Raw genomic sequence first — 27,057 nt, forward strand, 5'->3', positions numbered from 1 at the left:
TAATTAGTCTTGCTCTTAATCATCTCAAATCACTTCCTTTCTTTCTATGTAATCTATCATTAACGCTTGTAAATATGATATGAAAACTATATAAATAGAATTCCAAAAATTCCACCAAAAATAAAATAAAATAGAACTCCAAAATATGATGAAGGGAGTTAGCTATTATCCTATTGCATTAATATGGACACAAGCTTTGGAGTCTTCCACACTCTTGAATTCTTTCATCTTCTTTGTTCATAATTTCTTTAGCAACTTCACCATATTTTGCTAACAAATACACCACCGGCCTTGTTCCCTTTTTAAATGGGTTAAAGTAAACACAAAACACCCAATATATGTTGTAGTAAAAAAAATTATAAACAATTGAGACAATTTTAGTAGCAATTCAATCAAACTAATATTTGTTGTTCTATTTAGAACATAAATGAGCACTCTCTATTTAACTGTTAAATAAGTATAGCATCAAAACAATAGTGTTGGTGATTTCACATGAGACATACAGCTACTTCTTCATCTATTTATTTATTTATCTACTCAACTACTATAGGTTGGATTTGCTCAAAGAGGTGATTCCTAGAGTTTATATATTGAATAATTGAATTCCTATTCCAATAAAAAAATATAATACATATGTAGTAATTTTTCAGATGATATATATAGTCTTGTTCATATACTATCTTTTCTGGAAGTTGATGAATTTGATGCCAAAAGCAAACACAAATGCAAAGAGGAGAACCCAGCCTAAGTGAGCAACAACAACTAGTGGAAGGAAATCATGATCATAACCCCAATTTTGTTTCAAGAACTCCTTCAGTTCCATGCTTCCAACTCCTGGTATCACTATTTCTGTATTTTTGTCACCTAGCTGTGAGGTTATAAGGCCATATAGTGTCCATGCAACTGGAGAAGCCCAATAGTACCATCTCCACCATATCGGAATTTCCTGTATATCATATAGTAGAAAAATTAAATATATGTATGTTTCAATATTCAAAAGATCTAAATGCACTTTTAGTCAATCTATTTTCAGCCATTCATGATTTTAGTTCCTCTATTTTGAAATAAAAAAATATAGTCCTCAAATTTTTCTCGCGGTTGAGTTTGAGATTGAAAATGCATTTAAGCCCATCAAAAAAGAAAAATAATCATTTCCATAATGAAAATATAAATTAAATATCAAAAGGGTAGTCACTTACCATCCTAGGAATGACAAAACCAGAGAACAAGTTCCAAAAACTCAAAAAGAAGAACATGCAAATGCCAGCAATAACGTCGTCTGGTGTTAGTGAAACAACCATCATTCCATAAAATGTGAAGTAGATAAAACTCATTAGTATGTAGTAGAAGAACCATAAGAAGTTCGCCGCCTTCCATTCAAACCCAATCATGGAGTAAACAATTAGTGCGTAAATGGTTGTTTGAATTGCATTATAAATTGTCTCAACTGCCATCTGCATTATCAATAAATTTCTTTAGTTTAGATTCAATAATTAAACTAAATGGAATTCGTTAGGCGCTGTTAAGTTTGAGAAAACGAATTTTGTTTTTATTTCCTGCTTTTAAGGATTAGTCCAGGAATATTCCCTGTACAAATCTTTAAAACATGAAATGGAGTGAAAACCGAGTGCAATTTTTGATTAAAAGTGAAAAAAAGAAAAAAAAAGAAAAAACTTTCTCAAACCATATAGATTTTTTTTTTGTTTAATACATAAAAAAAAAGTAGATCGAACTTCCATTCTTTTTATACCTGACCAAATGCATAAGGTAATGCAGAATACATTCCTGCTGCTCTTTCCCGATAGAAGATTGTTCTTGCAATTGAAACAACTGGTTGCACGGTCATAGAATTCGTAGTGCCAAGAAAAAACACAGTAGAGTACATGGCTCCCAAAAGATTCAGTAAATCTTGTTGTGTTTTGCTGCCAAATAATTTTTGTTAAGCACAAGTTAAAACTGAATATTAGTGCAGTGCAATATGACTTGTTGGAATACCAAACACCACTAATAAGGAAAAATTGAGTGAATATGCATTTTTAAGACTTACGTCTTTTTGGCCTGCTTCCAAAATATTAGACCAAACAATACTCCGATGATTATGGTCATCAAGAATCGGACGGCATTGTATTGAGAATGTCTCCAATAGGACAAATGTTGTTTCCAAAAGTTAGCTTTGCATTGAACAAAAAATGATTGCGAATATTTGGTTGGGAAGTACAAGTCATTCGAATCTGGTGCAGGGGTATTGAGCTCGTTTATAAGTTCTTGGTTCCTCCTAAAGAAAGTACAAAGAGAACGGGGGTTATAAAGCTATAAATTTTGTTCCTTGTAACTTAAGAAAACTTAGTTACAACACAAAAAATCTTACTGGTAAAGGGTAGAGGTTTTATAAATCTCTGCAAAATCTACTTCTAGTTGAGCCTCAATTGAAGCAGAGCTGACCTCCAGCATCCATGTGGCCGGATTATAACCATCCTTAATTTTTTGAACCCCTGGGATAACCTGAAGTTTGTGTACATTATATGAAGTTATTAAGATCTATAATAAAGGCTTCAAAAATGGTAGACATGTAAAAACTTCAAAGTTTTCAATGCTCACTTCAAAATATTCTACAAGTTTATGTGAGTGGCGGCCGAGAGGTCCAGCGTAGATAACTTGTCCTCCTCTTTTCATCAACAATAGCTATGGTAACAAATAAATAAAAGTTCAAGCTACACAATAATAAACAACCAGGTAAAGAAATAGCAGAGAAACTTTGAACTCTAGACTTGCCTCATCAAAAGCTTCAAAAATGTCTATACTTGGTTGATGAATTGTGCAAACAACAGTTCTCCCTGTATCCACTGTATTTCTCACGGTCCGCATAACGATTGCAGCGGCTCTAGCATCGAGGCCTGATGTTGGTTCATCCATGAAGATGATTGAAGGGTTGGCAACAAGCTCAACAGCGATAGTAAGCCTCTTCCTTTGTTCTGTTGATAGACCATCCACACCTGGAAGGCCCACAAGAGCATCTCTAAGTGGTTGAAGTTCTACTAACTCCATCACTTCTTCAACAAACATCTACATCAACAATAGAAATCGGAAACTAAATCAAAATTGTATTAAAAAAGAATTGTATCAGACTTAAGATGACAACCTGTACCAACAAACCTTTCTAGTTTCTGCCTTAACATCTGAAGGAAGACGAAGCCAGGCTGAAAACAATAGTGATTCATAGACAGTGACATGTGGAGAATGAATGTCATTCTGTTCGCAGTAACCGCTTATTCGAGCGAATGTTTCTTGGTTCTTTGGGTAACCAGATATGCTGATATTTCCTTCGATGTATCCACCTGTCTTTCTTCCAGCTAATACATCCATTAGGGTTGTCTTTCCAGCACCACTAACACCTACAAGTGCTGTTAATATTCCTGGTCTAAAAGAACCACTAACATCTTGTAGTAATTGAAGTTTATCCTTAATTATTCCTCGACTCTTCATTTCCTGATACGATAAAAGTCATAAGAAAAGCTCATATATTCAGTGAAAAATCCAATAATTTTGATGGAAAATAAATTATAAAGAACATATTTACATGATCCAAGTGAAAGACAGGAAAACTTCATTTATATATACACTCACAAATGCTAAGCTCCTAATGAGTTCAAAATGGAAGTATACATGATTGGTGATGTTAAATAGTACAAAAGCATAGAAAAATGCACTTAGAATTGAGTAACTTACGTCTGGCATGTCTACGTAGTAGCTAATATGATTGAATTCCATTGAAAGAGGTTGAAACGGTAGCACCATTCCTCTTCTCGGTTGGTTCGATGAACTCATTATTTCTGAAGAGTTTCTCACTTCCATGTTGGTACCTGTTAAAATATTGCCGCAAAATGAAGAAAAATGACTTGTATTTAAAGTTTTGGAACACTCATATCTATCTTTAACTATTGCAACTAAACTAAAACATGTTTATCAATCAAAGTTAAAGCTGCTAATTAGTAACACACATTTCTATAAATAACAATTAGATACACTTAGAATCACTTAGTATAGATGCAAACCTTCGAGGGGATGATGTCTAGAGGATGGATTTCCATTCTTGTCATCTTCATCCACAGTGACTGCTTTCGAATCGGCTAATGCTGAAATTTTGAATTAACATCAAAAGTGTTTAGCAACCATGAAAAAAATATTCAATTACAGACAATGAATATAAAAAGAATATAACTTACGGTTCAAATAAGTTAATGCAAGAAGGAAGAGAAGGTTGAAGAGAAGAGAAAACCCAATCAAGGCTCCAATGCAGATCCAATACCAATATTCTTCTGTATACAAGCCTCTGGCTTTGAGAAGTACTTTTCCAACTGTTGGTGCATCAATTCTTGTGTCTGTATTTGGCTGAAAAAGATTAAAAAAAGGGATAGTTCATATATCATTTATAGAAGTGACTATTTAACTAACATTAGAGATAAATGTCTTTGCTGTTTGTAAGTACATTAAGGCAGTGACAAACAAGAATGGCGTAATAAAATTCTTACTGTACTCCATCTTTTGTCTAAGAATTCATTAATTGTTATGGCATTCTGGCCATACATTATAGGAGATATATAATAGGCCCATATCATCCATGGCTTAATGTCGTCTACAAGAACAAAAGAAAATATGTTACAATTAGTATTAGTTCGAACTATTGAATGCACCCCTTGGTTAGCACAAGTGGTTAGTGTGCAGTGTGCCAAATGTTCTACATGAAGTGATCAATTAGTGTTCAATTATTTACCTTTAGCAACAATGAAACCTCCTAGCACAAATATCACTAGCAAGGTCAAGGTACCCAATGAATTTGCAACAACTAGTGTTCTACCAACTGCAGCGACGAACCGAAATAAAGAAAGAGCCATCTGATGAATGCCGAACAATGCCAAGAATTGTCGGAAAAATCTGATCAAATAGACAAGAAATTATCATTCTACTTTTTAAAACTTGTTGATGCCAAAACACACTAATGCACTAACACAGACAGCAAACCGGTAATAATTTGAAAAAAAAAAACGGGTTGAATGTATATAGTTGATAAAAGTAAACTCATATTACCTGCTAGCAGAAGGAGCAAACCCAACTGTAAAATATGTAAGTACAATCCATATCAAAGATTCCAAAAAGGAGATCGGGACCCTAAGAATCCATATAGGTAATCCAAATGCCCATGCAGGGTAAAACAAGAAATCCCTCTGTTTGTGGAACACAGGAAGCCTAGCAACTGTCATGTATACTTCTGCCAACCCATTAAACATCACATTTATCAGAGTGAAGAATAATGCACCGTAGAATTTTTGTCCATCTTGAACAGTACCAACCGGCATCTTTGTTCTAAAGAACACAGTAAAAGTAATAACAGACATGATTGCTATCTGTGTTGTTTTGAACACATAAACAAAAGCATTCCTCTTCATAAGAAGCCATTCCTTTGAAAAGCATGCCTTAAATAGTTCCCATTTTGAAATACCATATTTTTCTTTGACTAATGCTGCTGGGTGAGTTTGACTCTTATTATAAGGAACCTTAATCTCTGCCGCAATTTCCTCTCCAATATGAAATGAATGAAAGAAATCAACAAATTCAGGAACTGAAACATATCTATAAGGTTCATCTCTTTTAAACCAGTATTGTTGTTGATCTTTCTTGGATGTTACTTCTTGTAAGAAATCAGCAACACCTTTTCTCTCTGGACACCTAAAGCCTGTGTATTCGAAGAACTCTAGCACATTTTCACGCGGACCTTGATATACTATTTGACCTTCTGAAAGAAGAATAATGTCGTCAAAGAGGTCAAATGTCTCTGGTGCTGGCTGTAAAAGCGAAACGATGACGGTTGCATCCAGTATATGAACCACTTGTCTCACGAACTTGCATATTTGAAAAGTGGTTGAACTATCCAATCCCGTTGATATTTCATCCATAAAGAGTGCTTGTGCTGGTCCTACTAGCATTTCCCCTACACCCAGTTACAACAAAAGCAATTAGTACAAATTGATAGAACTGAAACACTAGTATGCAACTTCATAAGTTAATTTAATTATCAAAAGCGTGAGATTAAATATTTAATAAGTTCAGATTGTTGGTTAGTAATCAAATAAAAAAGAATATTATAACCTGTTGTTACTCTTTTCTTTTGTCCTCCAGAGATACCCCTTCTCATTTCATCACCAACCATAATGTCAGCACAAATATCCAATCCAAGCATCTGTTAACATGATAAACTCCAACTTTTAACGAAATAAGATAAATTTGGATAAACAACTTAATTAAGGCCTGACAATAGCATAAGTGTTTATCATATGAACTGTTTTTATTAGCTACAAAAGTAAGCTGGTAACAATTTATAAACATATCCTGAGTTGTTTCTATAAGTTTTTCCAAACACTTTCAAATGTGCTCAAGTCAGTAGATAACCTCAAATAATTCAATCCAAACATGGCCAGAATAGAAGAAGATACACAAACCTTGAGAACATAATCTGTTACAAAACTGCTCTTTTGGCCTGATAATACAACAGCCTTCATGAAAGCATCAATCTCAGGGTCTGGTTTAATTCCAGCTTCTCTCTCTCTTTTTGAGAGTTCTTTCAACATTTCATACCTACTGCCAACACCTAGACAACGTGATGAAAAATCTAAAGTCTCTCTCACTGTCATTTCTCCATAGTGGATGTCATGCTGACTAATATAGGCACAAGTTTTTGCAGCGACGAATTCATTTAGCTCATGACCGCAGTAAGTTATTTTCCCAGAAGCCTAATCACATCCAAAAATAAAGCTCATTATTTCATCAAACAAATTTACAAGTTAGTAATAAAAAAATAATGAAAGGGTTGTTATTAAAAGAAAAATAAAAGTGAAAGGGTCTTAATTAGTTAAACTGATTTAGAAAAAATAAAATTAAAAAATGAATGGGAACAAACCCTTAAATCATGATCAAGTTTTCCTGCAAGTGCTAGAAGCAATGTTGTTTTCCCAGAACCTGGAGGACCTAGAAGGAGTGTCATCCTGAAATTACCACACCAAATTAAACAAATATAATTTTCATTGTCATAAATTAAATTATATAAGAATGGCATCAATTCAAATTAATTTTATCTACCTTGATGGTTTAACAATTCCACTAACATGTTTGAGAATCTGAATCTCTCTCTTCTTGGATGGTGCAAGCCGAAACAATCCAAGAACACTCTACCATGCACACAAACAAATTAATTGTATAAAGCATTAGTATCAAACTAATAACACTCAAATTTACCTAAAAACTACATAAACAATTAAATCTGATAGTTTCATAATATATGAGTAAATAAGTACTACCTCCAAAGTATTGATGGTAACATTAAGCAGAGTAGGAAGTGCTCTACTTCCAACATGCACATCTCCTTCCACAGACAAATTTTCATAACGTACTTCAATTTTTGGAATTTCAATCCCCACCCTACATTGTATTGGATTTTTGGAACAATAGTCAACAACCAACTAATGTGGTTTATCAAACAATATATTGTGCTATGTTTGACTATCACTTGGTTGTTGGCTAATGGCCAAAAGACGGATCAAGAAAATCTAAAACACCAATCAAAATATAAAGATAAAGAGACAAACCTGTCTTGTCGGTCTCTAAGTTTTCTGAGAAACTTCTCATTGTCTTCTTCGACAATCTTAAGGATGCTATCCAACAAGAGTTTTTTGTCATGAAAACCAAGTTTCGCAACATCAACTTCATCATGCACAACTTTTCCATTTTCATCAACGTGTTTTATTACACCTTTTCTCATTCTCTCAAAAGTAGGCAGCCGCTCAATGGCTACCCAAGTGAGGTGATACTCATCATCCTCTTGTGTGTGTCGATCACTCCGCTCGAACACGTCCGGAGCAGCTGCTGTCACTGGCCACATCTCCCGGAAACTCCGACGACTGCTTGTTGATATTGTCACCTCATCCCTTGCCATTACCGATGCCATTTTACTAACTAATTTCTCAATCTTAACTACCAACAAGTAGGAAGATATGAACAATGTTTGTGTGGTGATAACCCCAAATTTAAATGGTTTAGGCGTAAACTTATCACCCTAATGGAAAAAGAGAAAAATAGAAAAAAAATTAATTGATTGTTATTATTATTCAAAAAATTAATTAAGGTGTATTTTTGTTTGTATGTCTAAATGAATTGAATTTCTGTTTTTGACCATACAAGAATTATCGGGAATATATAGTTTCTAGAAATTCATTCTAGAAATGCAATTAACTTGGAATTTGAAGTCAACATTATCTCATTCGGTTTTCCTAATAAGGGACATTTTTAGATAATACATGTATGTAAATAATGAATGTTGAAATATTTTTTTGATTCTTTTCACATTATTAAGTATTTACTCTAGAGTAGGGTCATTTCAATTATGGAGTTTATTATATCTTTCTTGCATTTCATTGAGCTGGCCTGTAGCCAGCTATACTGTATAGCCTATAATTGATTTGGAGGAGTACTTGGGAAGGAATTTTGGTTAAAAAGGATTAACATCACGTTTCTCAATCTCATTCTTAACTATCAACTTCAAGTGGGAATAATATCATAATTGATATTTTGTGTTTACTCATATAGTAAATTATGAATTGTGTTTTTTATTTTTATTTTGATATTTTTCACTGTATTTTCTTCTCTAGAGGAGTGCATTTCAATTATGGAGTTTATCTTGAGTAAATAGTTCAATTAAAATTGTAAACTTTCGTGAAAAAACCCACTCAATTTTGTGAAACTTTAAAAAATAACCATTATCCCGTCAGTTTTGTAACCAAAAAATTATCCCGTCAGTCTATTTTTTTTGTACACGTGGCACATCCATGTGGACTGAAGGACTGAAGGTTATGCCACGTCACGTTGGGTAATTGACTACCTTTTTTAATATTTTTTGTCTAAAATACATGTGATTGTAAAATTAGACAACTACTCCCCTCTCAAATATAACACTTTTGTGCAAATATCCCTCAAATTTAAAACTTATGTAGTGAATACCCCTTGAAAATTTAAATTTACGTGTAAATAAATACCCCTCAAGTACTCTTTAGAAGTTTTTTTCCTGAATAAAGCACTCTTCAGAAGTTAATGACAGGTTGAAAAATGACCAACATTAATATTGCTTGAATTTTGGTAAACAGTTGAAAATGGTTCACACGGTACTTTCATGAACATGTATTTAGGAAGAAATTGAGGAAGTGGTGAAAGAACGGGTTAAAGTTAGAGTAGGAGAAAAAACAAAACCAAAACATCCTTCATTCCTAACCAAACATGTCAAGATTGCGTAAAAATAACCATTTATGTGCGAGCGCGTATTGTATCGTGAGAGGAAGGAGAGAAAACCATTGGAAAGTTTGCTATGGAAACCCCAATGTGCACGCCTTAGTAAGAGTGGGAGCAACCTCATTTGTTTATCTCGAGATAAACTCAACACTAGAGTTTATCGAAGGAAAATCGAAGTTACAGAATAAATAGCGGAATAAATTTTTTCAATTTTCTTTCCTTGGATCATTACGAATTTGACAAGAATCAATGATTCGATTGTTACCTCGAAGTGTGGAATATGGAATCACGATCACAGCAAAGCAAGCAGAAAGGTGCTCCTCCAAGTTTCGGTGCTAGCCAATGAAGCCGAAGTTCAAAGAACGCGGGTTTCTAAAAAATGTGTAACAAAGACAGGGTTCTATTTATGGAAGTTATACTTCATACCCCTACATTTATACGTTGACCCCAACATTTGACACAAAGTACCAAATTTACCCTTTATATAAAATAAAACTTAATCACTCTTTCACTTATTCACCCCCACCTTGTTCACCCCACGTTTTTCTTGAAAACGTTTGCAGCAGCAACAAGTATTGCCGGAACCCTAACGTTTTGATTTGATTTTTCTTTTTCTGGCATCGACTCTTGCAACCGGAATTGTTTCTCCATACGGTTGTGTTTGTTCTCTCAATCCTTTACCGGAATCATTGATTGAGGTTTGAGGTTTTATGGATATTCCAAGGTTTTCTGAGTTACCAGAGTTGTTTTGCCCTATGATTGTGTTGGATTTGCGGAATCGTATTATGGGTTACGGATATAGTTCACTGAATCGTTCTCTGATCTTTCGGAAACCGCTTGCAAAGCCTTCCGGATGACTCGTCCCGGAATCGTTTCATAAAGTTTTCCAGTTCAAGCACTGTTTTTCTTTTTCTTTTTCTTTCGGACAAGCATTGTTTTTCTATTTTTTAAGTTCTTACTTTTTATTTAATTAACTCAAACTTTTTTAATTAAGCGGCTATACATCAAGCCGAAGTGCAGAGGCCATAAAACAACCTTTTTAAAGTTCTCACTTTTGTTCTTCTTCTGGTTTTGTGAGGTTATTGTTTTTTAGCTTAATTCTTGTCTCCTTTTTTAATAATTCCCCATCTTTTATTAAATTCTTTGTCTGATTCTTTTTAAAATAAGAAAATAAATTCCGGAAAAAAGATGTACACCGGAACTGTTATATAAGGTTTCCGGTTTATTTTCGGAAAGGATGTCCAACATTCAAGAAAAGTAAAGATGAGTATTTCTGAAAATTTTCGGAAGCCTTGTACTCCCTCCGTCCCAAATTGTACGACGTTTTGGGAATTTTACACATATTAAGAAATGTAATTAATATTGTGTGGAAAAGAGATATTATGATTTGTTTTACAAAATTGTCCTTAATAAATAATATGGGAAAGATAAATGAAAGAATTGAAAGAAGAGAGAGTAATAAATATAGGAAAAGTAGCATTAATGTTGCATTGCTATTGTAAAGCGACATATAATTTGAGACAATTTTTTTTCTCTAAAGCGACTTACAATTTGGGATGGAGGGAGTATATCAGAGGAATAAATCAGAAACACGGACTTGAAAAATACCATGTGGGGGTGAACTCCATGGAAAATGTGAAAAGTGATGGTGGAATATTTAATGTGCAAAAGGTTAAATAGCAAAAAGGACAAAATTGGAATTTTTGATGATTTGTAGGGGTGAAAGTACATGTGTTGGGGTGTAGGGTAAAATTTCCTCTATTTATAGAACTTCTAGAGTGCCCTGCAAGTCAGAAGCCACTATTGGGCTTCCGCAAGCCCAATAGCGAGTTTAGTATTTTGCTAACTAATTAGCATTATTTAATAAACGCACTTATTATATAAGTCATACTTATATTTCTCTTTTGACCGTTCTTTTTGTGTGTGACACTATAGGTTTGTCGCGTCATTTTTCGGAGATCAAGCTATTTGGTTAGCATTGACTCCTAATATTTATACCTATGTATAGTAGACTTAATATCTCATATCTATGACCCATGAGATGTGGTTATCAATTTACATACATAATTTAGTCTCGACGCTTTATTATTATCCCAATTCATATTAAAGCTTGACTACGGATACATTTAGAATAACGTTCTTTATGTTAATGTAATCTCATGATTAAGTCACACACAGAACTATCTATTCTATAGGGGCTTTATTAACATTACTACCTACAAATATAACAAAGAGTGTCATATATTATTCAATAATAAAAGTCACGATACATAAAGATAAGTTTAACATAAACTATTGGCCTCTAGGGCTTATACCAACATTTATATACAAGAAAAAAAATGCACTTTTACAATTAGAAATAATATCATCAAACTCAGCCAAGTGGTTACAATTAGAGAGGAAGCTATTCACCAATATGCACCTCACATTTTGATGCAAACCAATTCAATTTCATATGGACAAAAGCATCATTCTAATCTCTAATATAAGTGTTATGTTATTATACGGTGTTAGATACAATCATAACTTTTTGTCATTTAAATAGCATCAACAAAAATATGAAATGATTGTATTTTCTCGTCAAGTGGCATAAATTGGTCAACATATAAAAATAATGTCTGTCCATACAGAAAAACTTGATGTAGAAGATATGAATTTAGTCTTGCTCTCAATCATCTCAAATCACTTCCTTTCATTCTATGATAATTGAACTATAGTATTCTGTAAACTATCATCAACGCTACGCAAACTATATAAATGGAAGTCCAAAATATCACGAAGGGAATTCACTATTATCCTATTGCATTAAGGATATAAAGAAACTGACATAGGCAAAGCAAACTAACTTAATATGGACACAAGCTTTGGAGTCTTTACCACACTCTCTTCTTTCATGTTCTTTGTTCTTAATTTCTTTACCAACTTCACCATGTTTTGCAAACAACTACACAAGCATTGTTCCCTTTTAAAACGGAAAAAGTAAACATAAACACCCAATATGTGTTGTAGTATAAACTATAAACAATTGAGACGATTTTAGTAATACATATATCAAACTAATAGTTGTTGTTCTATTCAGAAAATAACTGAACACTCTATATTTAACTGTTAAATAAGTATAGTATCAAAACAATATTGTTGGTGATTTCACATGAGACATACAACTACTTCTTCATCTATTTATTTATCTACTCAACTCCTAAAGCTTTATGTATTGAATAAATGAATTCCTATATATACCAATAAAAATATTATACATGTAGTAATTTTTCAGCTGATATATGTATTATCTTCTCTGGAAGTTGAAGAATTTGATGCCAAATGCAAACACAAATGCAAAGAGGAGAACCCAGCCTAAATGAGCAACAGCAACTTGTGGAAGGAAATCATGATCATAACCCCAATTTTGTTTCAAGAATTCCTTGAGTTCCATGCTTCCAGCTCCCGGTATCACTAGTTCTGTATTTTTGTCACCTAGCTGTGAGGTTATAAGGCCATATAGTGTCCATGCAACAGGAGAAGCCCAATAGTACCATCTCCACCATATAGGAATTTGCTGCATATCATACAGTACAAAAATGAAATATATGTATGTTTCGATATTAAAAAATGTACTTTTATTCAAACTATTTTCACTCATTTACGATTTTAGTTCCTCTATTTTGAAATGAAAAAAAATATTAGTTACTTACCATCCGAGGAATGACAAAGCCAGAGAACAAGTTCCAAAAACTCAAAAAGAAGGCCATAGAAATGCCAGCAACAACGTGGTCTGGTGTTAGTGCAACAAGCATCATTCCATAAAATGTGAAGTAGATAAAACACATTAGTATGTAGTAGAAGAACCATATGAAGTTTGCTACTTTCCATTCAAACCCAATCATGGAGTAAAGGATTAGTGTGTAAATGGCTGTTTGAATTGCATTATAAACTGTCTCAACTGCAACCTGCATTGTCAATTAAGTACTTCTAGTTCAGCCTTAATAAATAAAGAAAAATGGAATTCGTTAGGACATTTTAAGTTTTAGAAAACGAATTTTGTTTTAATAATATGGATTTGAAAAAGAAGTATCCACCACAAATCTTTAAAAACTTGAAACAGAGTGAAAACCGAGTGCAATTTTAGATCAAAATTGAAAAACGAAAAATAAAATACTTGCTCAAACCAAATATATATATATATATTTTTGTTTAAGACATAAAAAAATCTATGGATTACTCTTCTTTTTTTATACCTGACCAAATGCATAAGGCAATGCAGAATACATCCCTGCTGCTCTTTCCCGATAAAAGATCGTTCTTGCAATGGAAACAACTGGTTGCACGGTTGCAGAATTTGTCGCACCAAGAAAAAGCACAGCAGAGTACATGGCTCCCAAGAGATTCAGCAAATCTTGTTGTGTTTTGCTGGAAAATAATTTTTGTTAAGCACAAACTAAAAGTGAATATTAATGAAGTGCAACGTGACTTGTAAGAATACCAAACACCATTAATAAGGAAAAATTGACTGAATATGCATTTTTATGACTCACGTCTTTTTGGCTTGCTTCCAAAATATTAGACCAAACAATAATCCAATGATTATGGTCATCAAGAATCGGACGGCATTATATTGAGAATGTCTCCAATATGACAAATTTTGTTTCCAGAAGTTAGCTTTGCATTGAACAAAAAATGACTGTGAATATTTGGTTGGGAAGTACAAGTCATTTGAATCTGGGGCAGGAGTACTGAGCTCCTTTATAAGTTCTTGATTCCTCCTAAATAAAGTACAAAGAAAACAAGAGTTACAAAGCTAGAATTGTTGTTGCTTGTAACTTAAGCAAACTAGTTACAACACAATAAAGCTTACTGGTAAAGGGTAGAATTGTTATAAATCTCTGCAAAATCTACTTCTAATTGAGCCTCAATTGTTGCTGAGCTGACCTCAAGCATCCATGTAGCCGGATTATAACCTTCCTTGATTTTTTGAACCCCTGAGATAGCCTGAAGTTTGTGTACAATAAATGAAGTTATTAATATCTATAATAAAGACTTCAAAGATGGTATATACTTGTAAAAACATCAAATTTTTCAATACTTACTTCAAAGTATTCTACAAGCTTATATGAGTGGCGGCCGAGAGGTCCAGCGTATATAACTTGTCCTCCTCTTTTCATCAACAATAGCTATAGTAGCAAAGAAATCAAAATTAAACATATGCAATAATAATCAACCAAGGAAATGAATAACAAAGAAACTTGCCTCATCAAAAGCTTCAAAAATGTCTATACTTGGTTGATGAATTGTGCAAACAACAGTTCTCCCTGTATCTACTGTATTTCTCACGGTTCGCATAACGATTGCAGCGGCTCTAGCATCGAGGCCTGATGTTGGTTCATCCATGAAGATGATTGAAGGGTTGGCAACAAGCTCTACAGCAATAGTAAGCCTCTTCCTTTGTTCTGTTGATAGACCATCCACACCTGGAAGGCCCACAAGAGCATCTCTAAGTGGTTTCAGCTCTACCAACTCCATAACTTCTTCAACAAACATCTACATTACAATATAAGTAGAAAACTAAATCAAAGTTGTATTGAAAAGGAATAAAATCAGGCTTAAGATGACAAAGCATGTACCAACACACCTTTCGAGTTTGTGTCTTAACATCCGAAGGAAGACGGAGCCATGCTGAAAACAATAGTGATTCATAGACAGTAACATGTGGAGAATGAATGTCATTCTGTTCGCAGTAACCGCTTATTCGAGCGAATGTTGCTTGGTTCTTTCGGTAACCGGATATGTTGATATTTCCTTCAATGTATCCACCTGTTTTTCTGCCGGCTAATACATCCATGAGGGTTGTCTTTCCAGCACCACTAACACCTACAAGTGCTGTTAATATTCCCGGTCTAAAAGCACCACTAACATCTTGTAGTAGTTGAAGCTTATCCTTAATGATTCCTTGACTTTTCATTTCCTGATGCCATAAAAGTCATATAACAAAGACTCATATATTCAGTGAAAATTTAGTAATTTTGATGAACACATAAATTATAACGAACATATTTACATGATCCAAGTGAAAAACAAGAAAAATTCATTTATATATACACTCACAAATGCTAAGCTCCTAATAAGTTTAAAGTAGTATACATAATTGATGTTACATTCTTCAATAGCATAGACAAATGTTCTTAAATATGAGTAACTTACGGCTGGCATGTCTACATAGTAGCTAATATGGTTGAATGTCATCGAAAGAGGTTGAAACGGTAGAACCATTCCTCTTCTCGGTTCATGGTTCGATGAACTCATAATTTCTAAAGAGTTTCTCACTTCCATGCCGGTGTCTGTTCTTAATCAGAAATAGTTAGCAGTGTTAAATGAAGTATTGGCATTAAATACATGAGAACTATGTGCAACTAATTTTTTTGAAAATATTGCAGAAAAATTATTTGTATTGAAAGTTATGGAGCATTCAAATATATTTGGAATTATTGCAATTAAAGTACTGAAACATGTTTATGAATCAAAATTAAAGCAGCTAATTAGAATCATCAAGAAGTAAGGCGGAAATATATTAGTATAGATACAAACCTTCAAGGGGATGGTGTCTAGAGGATGGACTCCCATTCTTCTCGTCATCTTCATCCACAGCGACTGCTTTTGAATCACCCAACGCTGAAATTTTGGTTTAACATTAAAAGGGTTTAGCAACCGTGAAAAAATTATTCGCTTATAGCAATTAAAATCAAAGGAGTATAACTTACGATTCAGATAAGTTAATGCAAGAACGAAGAGAAAGTTGAAGAGAAGAGAAAAGCCAACCAAGGCTCCAATACAGATCCAATACCAATAGTCTTCTGCATACAAGCCTCTGGCTTTGAGAAGTACTTTTCCAACTGTTGGTGCATCAATTCTTGTGTCTGTATTTGGCTGAAAAAGATTAAAAAAAGGGATATTTAACAATGATTAAAGTTCATATATCATTAATTGAAGTAATTATTTAACTAACATTGGACACAAATGTCTTTGTTTGTAAGATATTAAGGCAGAGACAAACAAAAATGGGAAAAATTAAATTCTTACTTTACTCCATCGTTTGTCTAAAAATTCATTGATTGCTATGGCATTCTGGCCATACATTATAGGAGATATATAATAGCCCCATATCATCCATGGCTTGATGTCCTCTACCAGAACAAAACAAAATATGTTGCAATAAGTATTAGTTCGAACTATTGAACACACGGTTACACACCACTTGGTTAGCACAAGTGGTTAGTGCGCAGTGTGTCAAGTGTTGTAAATGAAGTGTTCAATTACTTACCTTTAGCAACAATGAAACCTCCTAGCACAAATAGCACTAGCAAGGTCAAGGTGCCCAATGAATTAGCAATAACTAGTGTTCTACCAACTGCAGCGACAAACCGAAATAAAGAAAGAGCCATCTGATGAATGCCAAACAATGCCAGGAATTGTCGAAAAAATCTGATCATATTGACAAGAAATAATTATAATTCTATTTTCTAAAACTTGATGAAGCCAAAACACACCCATGCATTACCACAGACACCAAACCGATAATAATTTGAAAAAAAATGGAAGTAATTGAAAGTAACTACACGTGTCAGACACACCTTTCAATCTGAAGTGCTAGTTAAAGAAACTTATTGCCTCTATATATATATATAGTTCGAAAAAAGTACACTCATATTACCTGCTAGCAGAAGGAGCGAACCCAATTGTAAAATATGTAAGAACAATCCATATCGCTGATTCCAAAAAGGAAAGAGGAATCCTAAGAATCCATATGGGTAATCCAAATGCCCATGCAGGATAAAACATGAAATCCCTTTGTTTATAGAACACAGGAAGCCTAGCAACAGTCATGGATAGTTCTGCCATCCCATTGAACATCACATTTATCAGTGTAAAAAATAATGCACCATGGAATTTTTGTCCATCTTGAACAGTACCAACAGGCATCTTTGTTCTAAAGAACACAGTAAAAGTAATAATAGAAATGATTGTTATCTGTGTTGTCTTGAACACATAAACAAAAGCATTCCTCTTCATAAGAAGCCATTCTTTAGAAAAGCATGCCTTAAATAGTTCCCAATTTGAAATACCATATTTTTCTTTCACTAACGCAGCTGGGTGAGTTTGTCTCTTATTATAAGGAACCTTAAGTTCTGCCGCAATTTCTTCTCCAATATGAAATGAATGAAAGAAATCAACAAATTCAGGAACTGAAACATATCTATAAGGTTCATCTATTTTAAACCAGTATTGTTGTTGATCTTTCTTGGATGTTACTTCTTGTAAGAAATCAGCAATCCCTTTTCTCTCAGGACACCTAAAACCTGTGTATTCAAAGAACTCTAGTACGTTCTCACGTGGTCCTTGATATACAATTTGACCTTCTGAAAGTAGAATAATGTCGTCAAAGAGTTCAAATGTCTCTGGTGCTGGCTGTAAAAGAGAAATGACTACGGTTACATCCATTATATGAACCATTTGTCTCATGAACTTGCATATTTGAAAAGTGGTTGAACTATCCAATCCTGTTGATATTTCATCCATAAAGAGTGCTTGTGCTGGCCCTACTAGCATTTCCCCTACACTCAGTTACAACAGAAGTCATCAGTACAGATTGATAGAAGAAAGTGTGTTCAGAAGGGAACTGAAACACTAGTATGCTATTTCATGAGTTAATTTAATTATTAAAAGTGTGAGGTTAAATGTTTAATAAGTTCAGATTGCTGGTTAAGAATCTAATAAAATAGAATATTATAACCTGCTGTTACTCGCTTCTTTTGTCCTCCAGAGATACCCCTTCTCATTTCATCACCAACCATAATGTCAGCACAAATATCCAATCCAAGCATCTGTTTACATGATAAACTCCAATTTTTAACGAAATAGGATAAATTTGGAGAAACATCTTAATTAAGGGCTGATAATAGCATAAGTGTTTATCATATATGAACTGTTTTTAAAAGCTACCGAAAATAGCTGAAAAGAGTTTATAGTCATGACATAAGTTATTCGCAAACATTTTCACAAGTGCTTAAGTCAGTAGATAAATTCATAATTCCATCCAAACATGCTGGAGATAGAGGCAGAGGCACAAACCTTGAGAACATAATCAGTTACAAAACTGGTTTTTTGGCCTGATAATGCAATAGCCTTCATGAAAGCATCAATCTCAGGGTCTGGTTTAATTCCAGCTTCTCTCTCCCTTCTTGAGAGTTCTGTCAACATTTCATATCTACTGCCAACGCCTAGACAACGTGATGAAAAATCTAAAGTCTCTCTCACTGTAATTTCTCCGTAGTGAATGTCATGCTGACTAATATAGGCACAAGTTTTTGCAGCAACGAATTCATGTAGCTCATGACCGCAGTAAGTTATTTTCCCTGATGCCTAATCACAACCAAAAATAAAGATCATTATTTCATCAAACAAATTTACAAGTTAGTAATAAAAGAACAATGAAAGGGTCATTATTAAAAGAAAAATAAAAGTAAAAGGGTCTTAATTAGTTAAAATGATTTAGAAAAACAAAATTAAAAAAAAAAAATGAAATGGGAACAAACCCTTAAATCACGATCAAGTTTTCCTGCAAGTGCTAGAAGCAATGTTGTTTTTCCAGAACCTGGAGGACCTAGAAGGAGTGTCATCCTGAAATTACCGCACCAAATCAAATAAATATAATTTTCATTGTCATAAATTAAATTATATAAGATTGGCATCAATTCAATTTAATTTTATCTACCTTGATGGTTTAACAATTCCACTAACATGTTTGAGAATCTGAATCTCTCTCTTCTTGGATGGTGCAAGCCGAAACAATCCAAGAACACTCTACCATGCAAACAAACAAATTAATCATATAAAACATTAGCACTATACTTATACCACTCTCAAATTGCATAAACAATTAAATCCGATAGTCTTATTATATATATGAGAAAATAAAGTACCTCCAATGTATTGATGGTAACATTAAGAAGAGTAGGAAGAGCTCTGCTACCAACATACACATCTCCTTCCACAGATAAATTCTCATAACGGACTTCAATTTTTGGAATTTCAATCCCCACCCTACATTGTATTGCATTGCAGTCACAAATGTAAACATAACCGAATCAAAAACATCATCATCATCACTACTAAAAAAAGTTGATATAACAACAGATATTAGAAACGGAAAAAAATTTAAATTGGTCACGAAATTTGGCATCTCTAACACTTAACAACAAAATTAGAGATACATTTGTCTTTTTTTTTTTTTTTTTTTTTTTTTTCTGTCTCTAAGTTTATATGTTATTTCAACTTTTTCAAGCAATGATTATCATGATTCATGAATGATGTTGCTATGATAATAGATTATCAACGTGGATTCTCTCTTTTGGTTTGTCCATCCAAACAGTAATTAGCCGTTGGACATTGACCAACAACCAACCATGGTTTGACAAACCACCTATCGTAGTAAGTCAGACCACTAATTTCTAAGAAATCTATGTGGTTTGACGAACCACAGTATATATGGTCCGTTCAACCACTAGTTGGTTGTTTGATATAAAATCCAAATCTAAAGATAAAGAGACAAACCTGTCTTGTCTGTCTCTAAGTTTCCTAAGAAACTTCTCATTGTCTTCTTCAACAATCTTGAGGATACTATCCAACAAGATCTTCTTATCATGTAAACCAAGTTTAGCAACATCAACTTCATCATGCACAACTTTTCCATTTTCACCAACATGCTTCACTACACCTTTTCTCATACGCTCAAAAGTAGGCAACCGCTCAATGGCTGCCCAAGTGAGGTGATACTCATCATCCTCTTGTGTGTGCCGATCACTTCGCTCAAACACGTCGGGAATGGACGCTGCTGTTGCCGTCCATACGTCCCGGAAACTCGTCGACGCCCAACTACGACGACTGCTTGTTGATATTGTCACCTCATCCCCTGCCAATACCGATGCCATTTTACAAACTAGTTTCTCAAACAGATAACATATATATCTTCTTACTATATATAGTAGATTAGTATGTATATAATTTTTTTTCTTTCTGAAATGATTTTTAAAGTGCTTCGTCTATAGCGACTAAAGTTTCCTATAAGTAGAAGAATGTGTCGTATTAGAGAGGAAATATATAATGCTAGTTGTTCCTTGGGTTTGTTGCTTTCATTGAACTGAACGTGTTGCTATGTGGTTTTGACTACTTGGAAATTTGGGTTAAAAAGGTTTAAAATGGATTTTCTCAAATCTTAACCACCAACAAGTACGAAGATCTAGCTTCTAGAAATTCATTTTAGAAAAGCAATTAACTTAGGAATTAAAAAGTGACTGATATTTTCTTTTTGGTTTACTCCTAAGTGATATTTTTAGTGTACATTTTTTTTTTTTTTTGTTTCGAATGGATATTTTTAGTATACATGTATGGTAAATTATTATTGCTAAAACACTGTATAGTAAATTATTAATGTTGAAGTATAATTTTTTTTTAATGTTGAGCTGCCTTGATTTGACAAGTTAGAAATTTGGGTTAAAAGGGTTAACAATTTTCTCAATCTTCCTTTCAACATTTTTTTTGTTGATAACTTCTAGACATTAAATTTAATAAATGTTGAATTTTTATTTTACTTTTTCACAGTATTTTCTAGAGGAGTGCCATTCCAATTAAACATAACCGAGCGAGAGTATATTTTAGTGATCATAATAAATTTTTATAAAATCCAGATCATTAAACTAATTTTTTTTAATACATGTGAAGTCAAATGATTTTGTTTTTACATTAGGTGGAAGGAGTATAATTTTTTCTTTTTGACAATGAAAGAGTACCAATTAAACTTTATAACATTAATTCTTAGGAAATGTTACTAAGCACTTGTTTAAAATTCTAAAAAAGAAATTTTAACCTACAAATTATGTACTGAACACATTGAAATTTTATAAAATAACATTTTTATACATAAAATTTATTAATTATTTTCATGTTTGAATGTTAGCTTACAACCTTTTTTCGTTATAAAAATAAATTAAAGACCCTCTAATTTTTTTTTTAAAAGATCCGTTAAATGCGGGTCCAAACCCTTCACTTGGTACGGTGCGGTGCCTTAGAAAAGAAAAGATTTGTTTAGTTTTCTCAGTTTCACGTCAACTAGTAGGGGTAGGGTGTTCCCCACAGGCTGTTATAGGTTAGCATTATCTATTAAATTATTACTTGAAATGGATACGATTTTAACGTTAAACAATTAATAATGTGACAATGACAACAAGCGTACCTTTACAAGATATTCTCCCTCTCACGTAAGTAATATAATATGAACAAGTCATAATGATGGTGGGTTATAATGCACTCAATTTCATGTGCCAAACTGATCCTTTTGTCAGATTCCCGAAGAATAGGCAAAATGAGATTTTGCATGTCGATGCTTGATCTCAAACGATGTGTTATTTATCATACTTCTAATTATTGAAATGCTGAGAGCAATAGCATCATGAGACATGAATCATCATTCATTATTTATTATAGGACAGTATATATATGCATTTTCTAAGTCCCGGACCAGGGCCGTCCCTGTGAAATAGGAGGTTATGCTCTCTTTTTAAAATAGATCCTTAGTAAAATAAAACGTAATATCTTTATGTAGTTAAATTTCATTAAAAAAAATCAGAATCAGAATAACTTCTAAACATGAAAGGAATTAAAAAAAATTAAGTGAAAGAGGTGAAATTTATCTAACGGTGTCGTTTGGATTTGTCACTCCTCTGTTGTGGAAAAAGGTAAAACGAATGGTTTATGCGAAGAAAAATTGTTGCTGTGATTCTTTCAATGAAATAGCTTTCCAAATTAACTGATCAAGTGATTATACAAATTAGGGGTGGTTTGATATAGGATCCAATTTATGTACAAAAATGAGAATTAGAGTCTAGAAAAAAACTCAAACGTGTACTAAAGAAAGAAAATGATATAACATATATATTTTTTATTTAAGTGGGGGGAGGATATTAAATTTAATTTTTCGTTAGAGGCCCGTAGCATTTGGAGGCTCGGCCTGGTTGAGCACCTTGCACACCCTCAAGGTCGGGCCTGTCCCAAACCTCCCGGTTTTATTTTCTATTTTCATGCATTTTTTATAGATTTTGTTTTCGAGGAAGCTTTATTTTTTTTAGAAATATCAACTAGTCTTCTTAAGACATTGTTTAAACTTCCAAAAATAACAATTGTTTCATAAAAAATTATGTAGTTATGACTTTCATATATGTTTGATTTGTATTTTTAAGATAAATTTTTCTTGTATAAGTTCCTTAAACAATGTCTTTCGAACACTTGTTAGCGAATTCTCCTTTCATGATCTCTTCTTTCAAAAATAATTAATAAAATATCAACATCTATTGTACAAATTAAAAAAAAAAACTTTCTTTTGTGACAAAAAAATAATATAAACATCTTGATTATATAGCCAACATTCAACCATATTGATTCGGAGGAAAGAACAAGGAAGGGCAACATGTCAATATATAAATTAAAATATATATCACCTAAAAAAAAAAAGTATAAAGTAAAAAAAAAAAAAAATCTAAAGTAAGAGCGAGTAAATTCCAACAATATGCTTGTCCTATCTAAATCTCCTAGATTCATGTATGTTTTTATAAAAATTGATTTTGCCATCTAAAATGACATAGTTAGACAGTTTATTTACTCGAATCTAAAATATAACAATACTTTATTTATTGGTGGATTATTCTCTTACTGATGGACCAAAATAAAATGAGATTATCTACATGTCTCCATGGACAATATTGTTACTATCATCGTCACCAAAACACACCTGCAAATCAATAAAATAAAAAATTAGATCCAGCAAACTGTCTTCAAAGTCACAAAAATGGAACTTCAGTGTTTGTTGCAGGAGTTGCTATTGTTGTTGCTCCAATAACATGTTGTTCTCAATTAAAAAAAATGCTCTCTTATGTCTATCAAGGGCTTGACTTGAAGAAAATTCTATGCACATATGGGACATTCTTGAATTTTGTTTTCCATATTAGTATTACAATAATATGATTCTTTCAATTGCTATATGGACATCCACTTGTAATATTCATAACACTTCCCCTTGGATGTCAATCTTGGATATGCCTATTAAAACCTTACTAGATAAAAACCCAGTGGGAAAAAAATTTCAGTGAAGGAAAAAGAGTACAACATCCTTTTGTGTTATAATCTGCCTCGTTAAAAACCTTACCAGAAAAACCCAATGGGATAAAACCATGGTTAAGGGAAAAAGAGTGCAGAACACATTTTTGTCTCCCCCTCATAAAGACAATTATATATGAGACGAAGAAGTTTAAACAATCTTTTATGCAAGTTACTCAAAATCTTTACTTGACGGTGACTCTGTAGAAAGATGTGATATATTTCCATACTCTTCTCCAAATTAGCAGCTCTTGTGATATCTTCATATTGAGTAGTTGAAAGAACCTCCTTTTAAAATTAGAAAACCACAAGTTTCTTGTATGTGTGAAATCATAATCCTTAATAAAGAGCATTATCCACTTCCTTGATGTAGTGCTAACATTTTCAAACGATCGGATGATAGTGTTGTTTCTCTAAGATACAAATTGTATGTTTGACTTTACTGCAATATCTGTATTTACTAATATTGACAAAAAAATACCACGATATCTATATATAATAAGCAAAATGCATTCGTGTCCTCACCTGACCAATTCAAATTGTTCATGATTTTCTTGAGGACATATCTTTATTGACATCAAGTGACATCACATTCATTCTAGTACATAATCAATTAGATTTGTCCATAAAAACATTTATATAACAAAATTTATAATCTCTGCAGGAGTTCTAATATATATATGATTATAACAAATTCATTTCAAATCCTTAAAATGGACAAATGATGTCATCTTTCCAATAGATTTGATAGTACGTTTCACTCAAATGAAATCCTTCAAGAAGTTTCATATAATAAAAATAAATTGTAGCACATTTTCATATAATGTGAGCCTTTCATGTGCTCCTGAACTTAATCAACTATGAAAAAGTTCTTGGATTCACTTCTGGTAAATATGTCTTTTAAAATAAATGGTAGACATTTATTAATTCACTTCAGGTGATCATATCAAACTCTGTATATATGTAATTTACCATACTAATTCCTTTTTCGCGCGAAAAATCATATATAGTCATTTAACTTCACACCTTCAAGTGTGCGGACTACAAGTCAAAACAAAGTCTGCTTCATGAAGCGGGTTTGATTTCAGTAGAATTGTCTCTTTCCGTTCTATAGATATTTTCTTTATCTATAATCTTTAGTCGACTTTAACACATGATCCTCATTATTACTTATCACATATAGCGCTATATTATATGCAAAAACACGTCAACGTTGATTTCATTTCGATTCCATCTCATTCCATTGAGATCTTTTATTCATGACATAATTTACCAATATTTTATAAGTTTCAAGTACCTGATTAGTTCTTCTGGAACTGAAAAAAAAAAAAACAATTATGTCAGAAAACTCTTTTAGAGTTTCTATATCCTCGTTTTGGGTTATATTTCCTTTAAGCTCCTTTTCTTATTCAAAGCTTTTTATATTTGGAACAGATTGATCTATCATGCTTCAAGCACGATGAAGACTCATTTGCAATATTAGATCATCCGCTATGGACATCTATTTCGATTGGAGCATTAGCAGCTAATAAGATTTATTTACCTTTGCAAATGAGTTATATCTTGAGGATCAAGAAGAGACAATAATATTTTCTTTCAAATAATTTATTTGAACTTCAGATTCACAATTTTTAGCTGCTTACCATCTCCCCCTAATATTGGGAAAACCAAACCATCAATTGATAATCAACCTACCGGGCTGTAAGCAAGTTGGCTCAATACAATTAATGATAGATGGAGATTTATATCAAATATATTTTTCCAATGATAAATTAAGGGGAGAACTTACATATAATAATGTGTTGGCTTGATGCATATCAATATCTCAATATACAAAATTATTGATTCCCAAAATTGAGTTTATAAGGCATTATCTCATAACCAAAATAGAGTTTATAAGGTATGGTCTCATAAGTATCAATCATGCAATTAACTTTAGACGTCTAAAGAATGGATCTCCAAATCCATTTTTATGAGCATATGCTACCAGCTGTTCAATATGATTTTGAATTGGTGAATGATACTTATGAAATGCTTTCTGAAAAGTTTAGAAAATAAACTCTTAGTCAAATTTGTTGACATAATAATCTCACAAACTTCTGGTTGTGAATATACATGTGATTATTTAGTTTATGCATCGATTCAAATCATATAATATCCAAGTGATTCACATGATCAGTGTATTAATTTAAATAACACCTTATTTAGGTGAGACACTCATTCCTTTAAATTGTCAACTTCCCTTAGGAACTAGTAACACAAAAGTCACTAGATTGAGGAATCTTCTGGCTCTTCAATATATATCCATAATAATTTTTTTTTCAACTAATTTATGCATCATAATAGATCCGGGACAACCCACCCAGTCTTGCCAACAATAAATTTAATATAATTTGTAAACTTCTGGTTTACGATATTATGTGCTTCCATTGCACAAATAATATAATATATAAACTTCAGGTTTACAATAATATGTGCTTCCATTGCACTAATATAAGTGTATTATAAATAAGAGACAAAATAAAATTTTCACTACACTTATTTTCTTCAGAGTATATCTCGTAATATAGAGATTTTTAACATTATGAGAATACAATCTCAATGTTTAACTTTGTTCCTCCATGTAACAATAAATTAGTTATTCCAGAGCCTTCAATAATTTATTTATTTTGAAGTGCAATGCTAACATTGATTCCTTGCATCATAATTTATGACAAATATTCCTGGTTCTTCCAAAATGCATGATTGAAACCATATTATTGTATAAAAAAAAAAATTAATAACAATAAATTTTAAATATCATAATCATGCTATAACCCAAATATTCAAATTCAAATGAAATAAACTTGAATCTTATATATAGGAGAGAAAAAATCATGTCAATATTGATTCACTACATGTGAATATAAATATTTCCCCATATATTGTAAAATCAATATTTCTCAAAATTAAAGAATCAAACCTTTGTATAATGTACTACCAAATTGAATCACAAAAGTTGAGATTCATTATTAAAATACAACAAATCTTCCACAAATATATATATCATAACCAAATATATATCATTTATTTATTTATTTTATAACTAAATACAAAGTTTATACACAAAAATTATCTGAATCAATTTTAATTTCAAACTAGAAATTAAAAGGTAGGATATAAATGTTTTGCCAAATAAAAATATATTTTCACAACAAATAAATTCAATTAATCAAATTCAATTCGATGCTAACAACATATTTGCATTTGTTGTTACAATGATCAAATAACCATACTCAATAATTCAAAACAAATATTTGTATACATGACATTTATGTGCATATCGATAGTGGATCATAAATAGTTTAAATCAAAATCCACACAAAAATTTCCCAAATTACATGAAAGCACAACCATAAAAATAAAATACTTATTTGTCATCAAAAGAAAACACAAATATTGACTAGAACAAATTGATGTACATATCTCCTTAAAGGAAACTTCAGTTTTCTACATCGAAAAAAAATTTGGCCTACTATAATTTAGAAAAGA

At 32.4% G+C, this 27,057-nt stretch overlaps 2 protein-coding genes across 2 annotated transcripts in view; both read right to left on the reverse strand.

Moving 5' to 3' along the window:
* Window positions 1–405: 405 nt before the first annotated feature.
* On the reverse strand, window positions 406–7,996 carry LOC11425785 (ABC transporter G family member 39). Its single transcript, XM_003625725.4, has 20 exons — window positions 7,638–7,996; window positions 7,350–7,470; window positions 7,132–7,220; window positions 6,953–7,037; window positions 6,495–6,785; window positions 6,145–6,235; window positions 5,086–5,986; window positions 4,772–4,932; window positions 4,530–4,633; window positions 4,224–4,389; window positions 4,053–4,133; window positions 3,727–3,860; window positions 3,154–3,486; window positions 2,773–3,063; window positions 2,599–2,682; window positions 2,369–2,502; window positions 2,048–2,275; window positions 1,751–1,922; window positions 1,200–1,454; window positions 406–946 (listed from the first exon to the last, which is right to left on the reverse strand). Exons 1-20 carry the CDS (start codon window positions 7,994–7,996, stop codon window positions 677–679), a joined length of 4,350 nt encoding a protein of 1,449 aa, XP_003625773.2. The 3' UTR covers window positions 406–676.
* Window positions 7,997–12,404: 4,408 nt separating this feature from the next.
* LOC11442008 (ABC transporter G family member 39) overlaps window positions 12,405–27,057 on the reverse strand; it is a 29,115-nt gene continuing 14,462 nt past the window's right edge. Inside the window, exons 1-20 of the mRNA XM_003625727.4 lie at window positions 19,933–20,445; window positions 19,302–19,422; window positions 19,094–19,182; window positions 18,915–18,999; window positions 18,451–18,741; window positions 18,113–18,203; window positions 17,033–17,933; window positions 16,643–16,803; window positions 16,402–16,505; window positions 16,083–16,248; window positions 15,910–15,993; window positions 15,526–15,662; window positions 14,957–15,289; window positions 14,575–14,865; window positions 14,415–14,498; window positions 14,183–14,316; window positions 13,863–14,090; window positions 13,566–13,737; window positions 13,023–13,277; window positions 12,405–12,886 (exon numbers count right to left, since the gene is read on the reverse strand). Coding sequence (XP_003625775.2) covers window positions 12,617–12,886; window positions 13,023–13,277; window positions 13,566–13,737; window positions 13,863–14,090; window positions 14,183–14,316; window positions 14,415–14,498; window positions 14,575–14,865; window positions 14,957–15,289; window positions 15,526–15,662; window positions 15,910–15,993; window positions 16,083–16,248; window positions 16,402–16,505; window positions 16,643–16,803; window positions 17,033–17,933; window positions 18,113–18,203; window positions 18,451–18,741; window positions 18,915–18,999; window positions 19,094–19,182; window positions 19,302–19,422; window positions 19,933–20,309 — 4,374 coding nt within the window. The 5' untranslated portion in view covers window positions 20,310–20,445 and the 3' untranslated portion in view covers window positions 12,405–12,616. Of the gene's footprint in view, window positions 12,887–13,022; window positions 13,278–13,565; window positions 13,738–13,862; window positions 14,091–14,182; window positions 14,317–14,414; window positions 14,499–14,574; window positions 14,866–14,956; window positions 15,290–15,525; window positions 15,663–15,909; window positions 15,994–16,082; window positions 16,249–16,401; window positions 16,506–16,642; window positions 16,804–17,032; window positions 17,934–18,112; window positions 18,204–18,450; window positions 18,742–18,914; window positions 19,000–19,093; window positions 19,183–19,301; window positions 19,423–19,932 lie in introns of the transcript that reaches the window.

The sequence above is a fragment of the Medicago truncatula genome, chromosome 7 (assembly GCF_003473485.1).
Source record: "Medicago truncatula cultivar Jemalong A17 chromosome 7, MtrunA17r5.0-ANR, whole genome shotgun sequence".
Taxonomy (NCBI): domain Eukaryota; kingdom Viridiplantae; phylum Streptophyta; class Magnoliopsida; order Fabales; family Fabaceae; genus Medicago; species Medicago truncatula.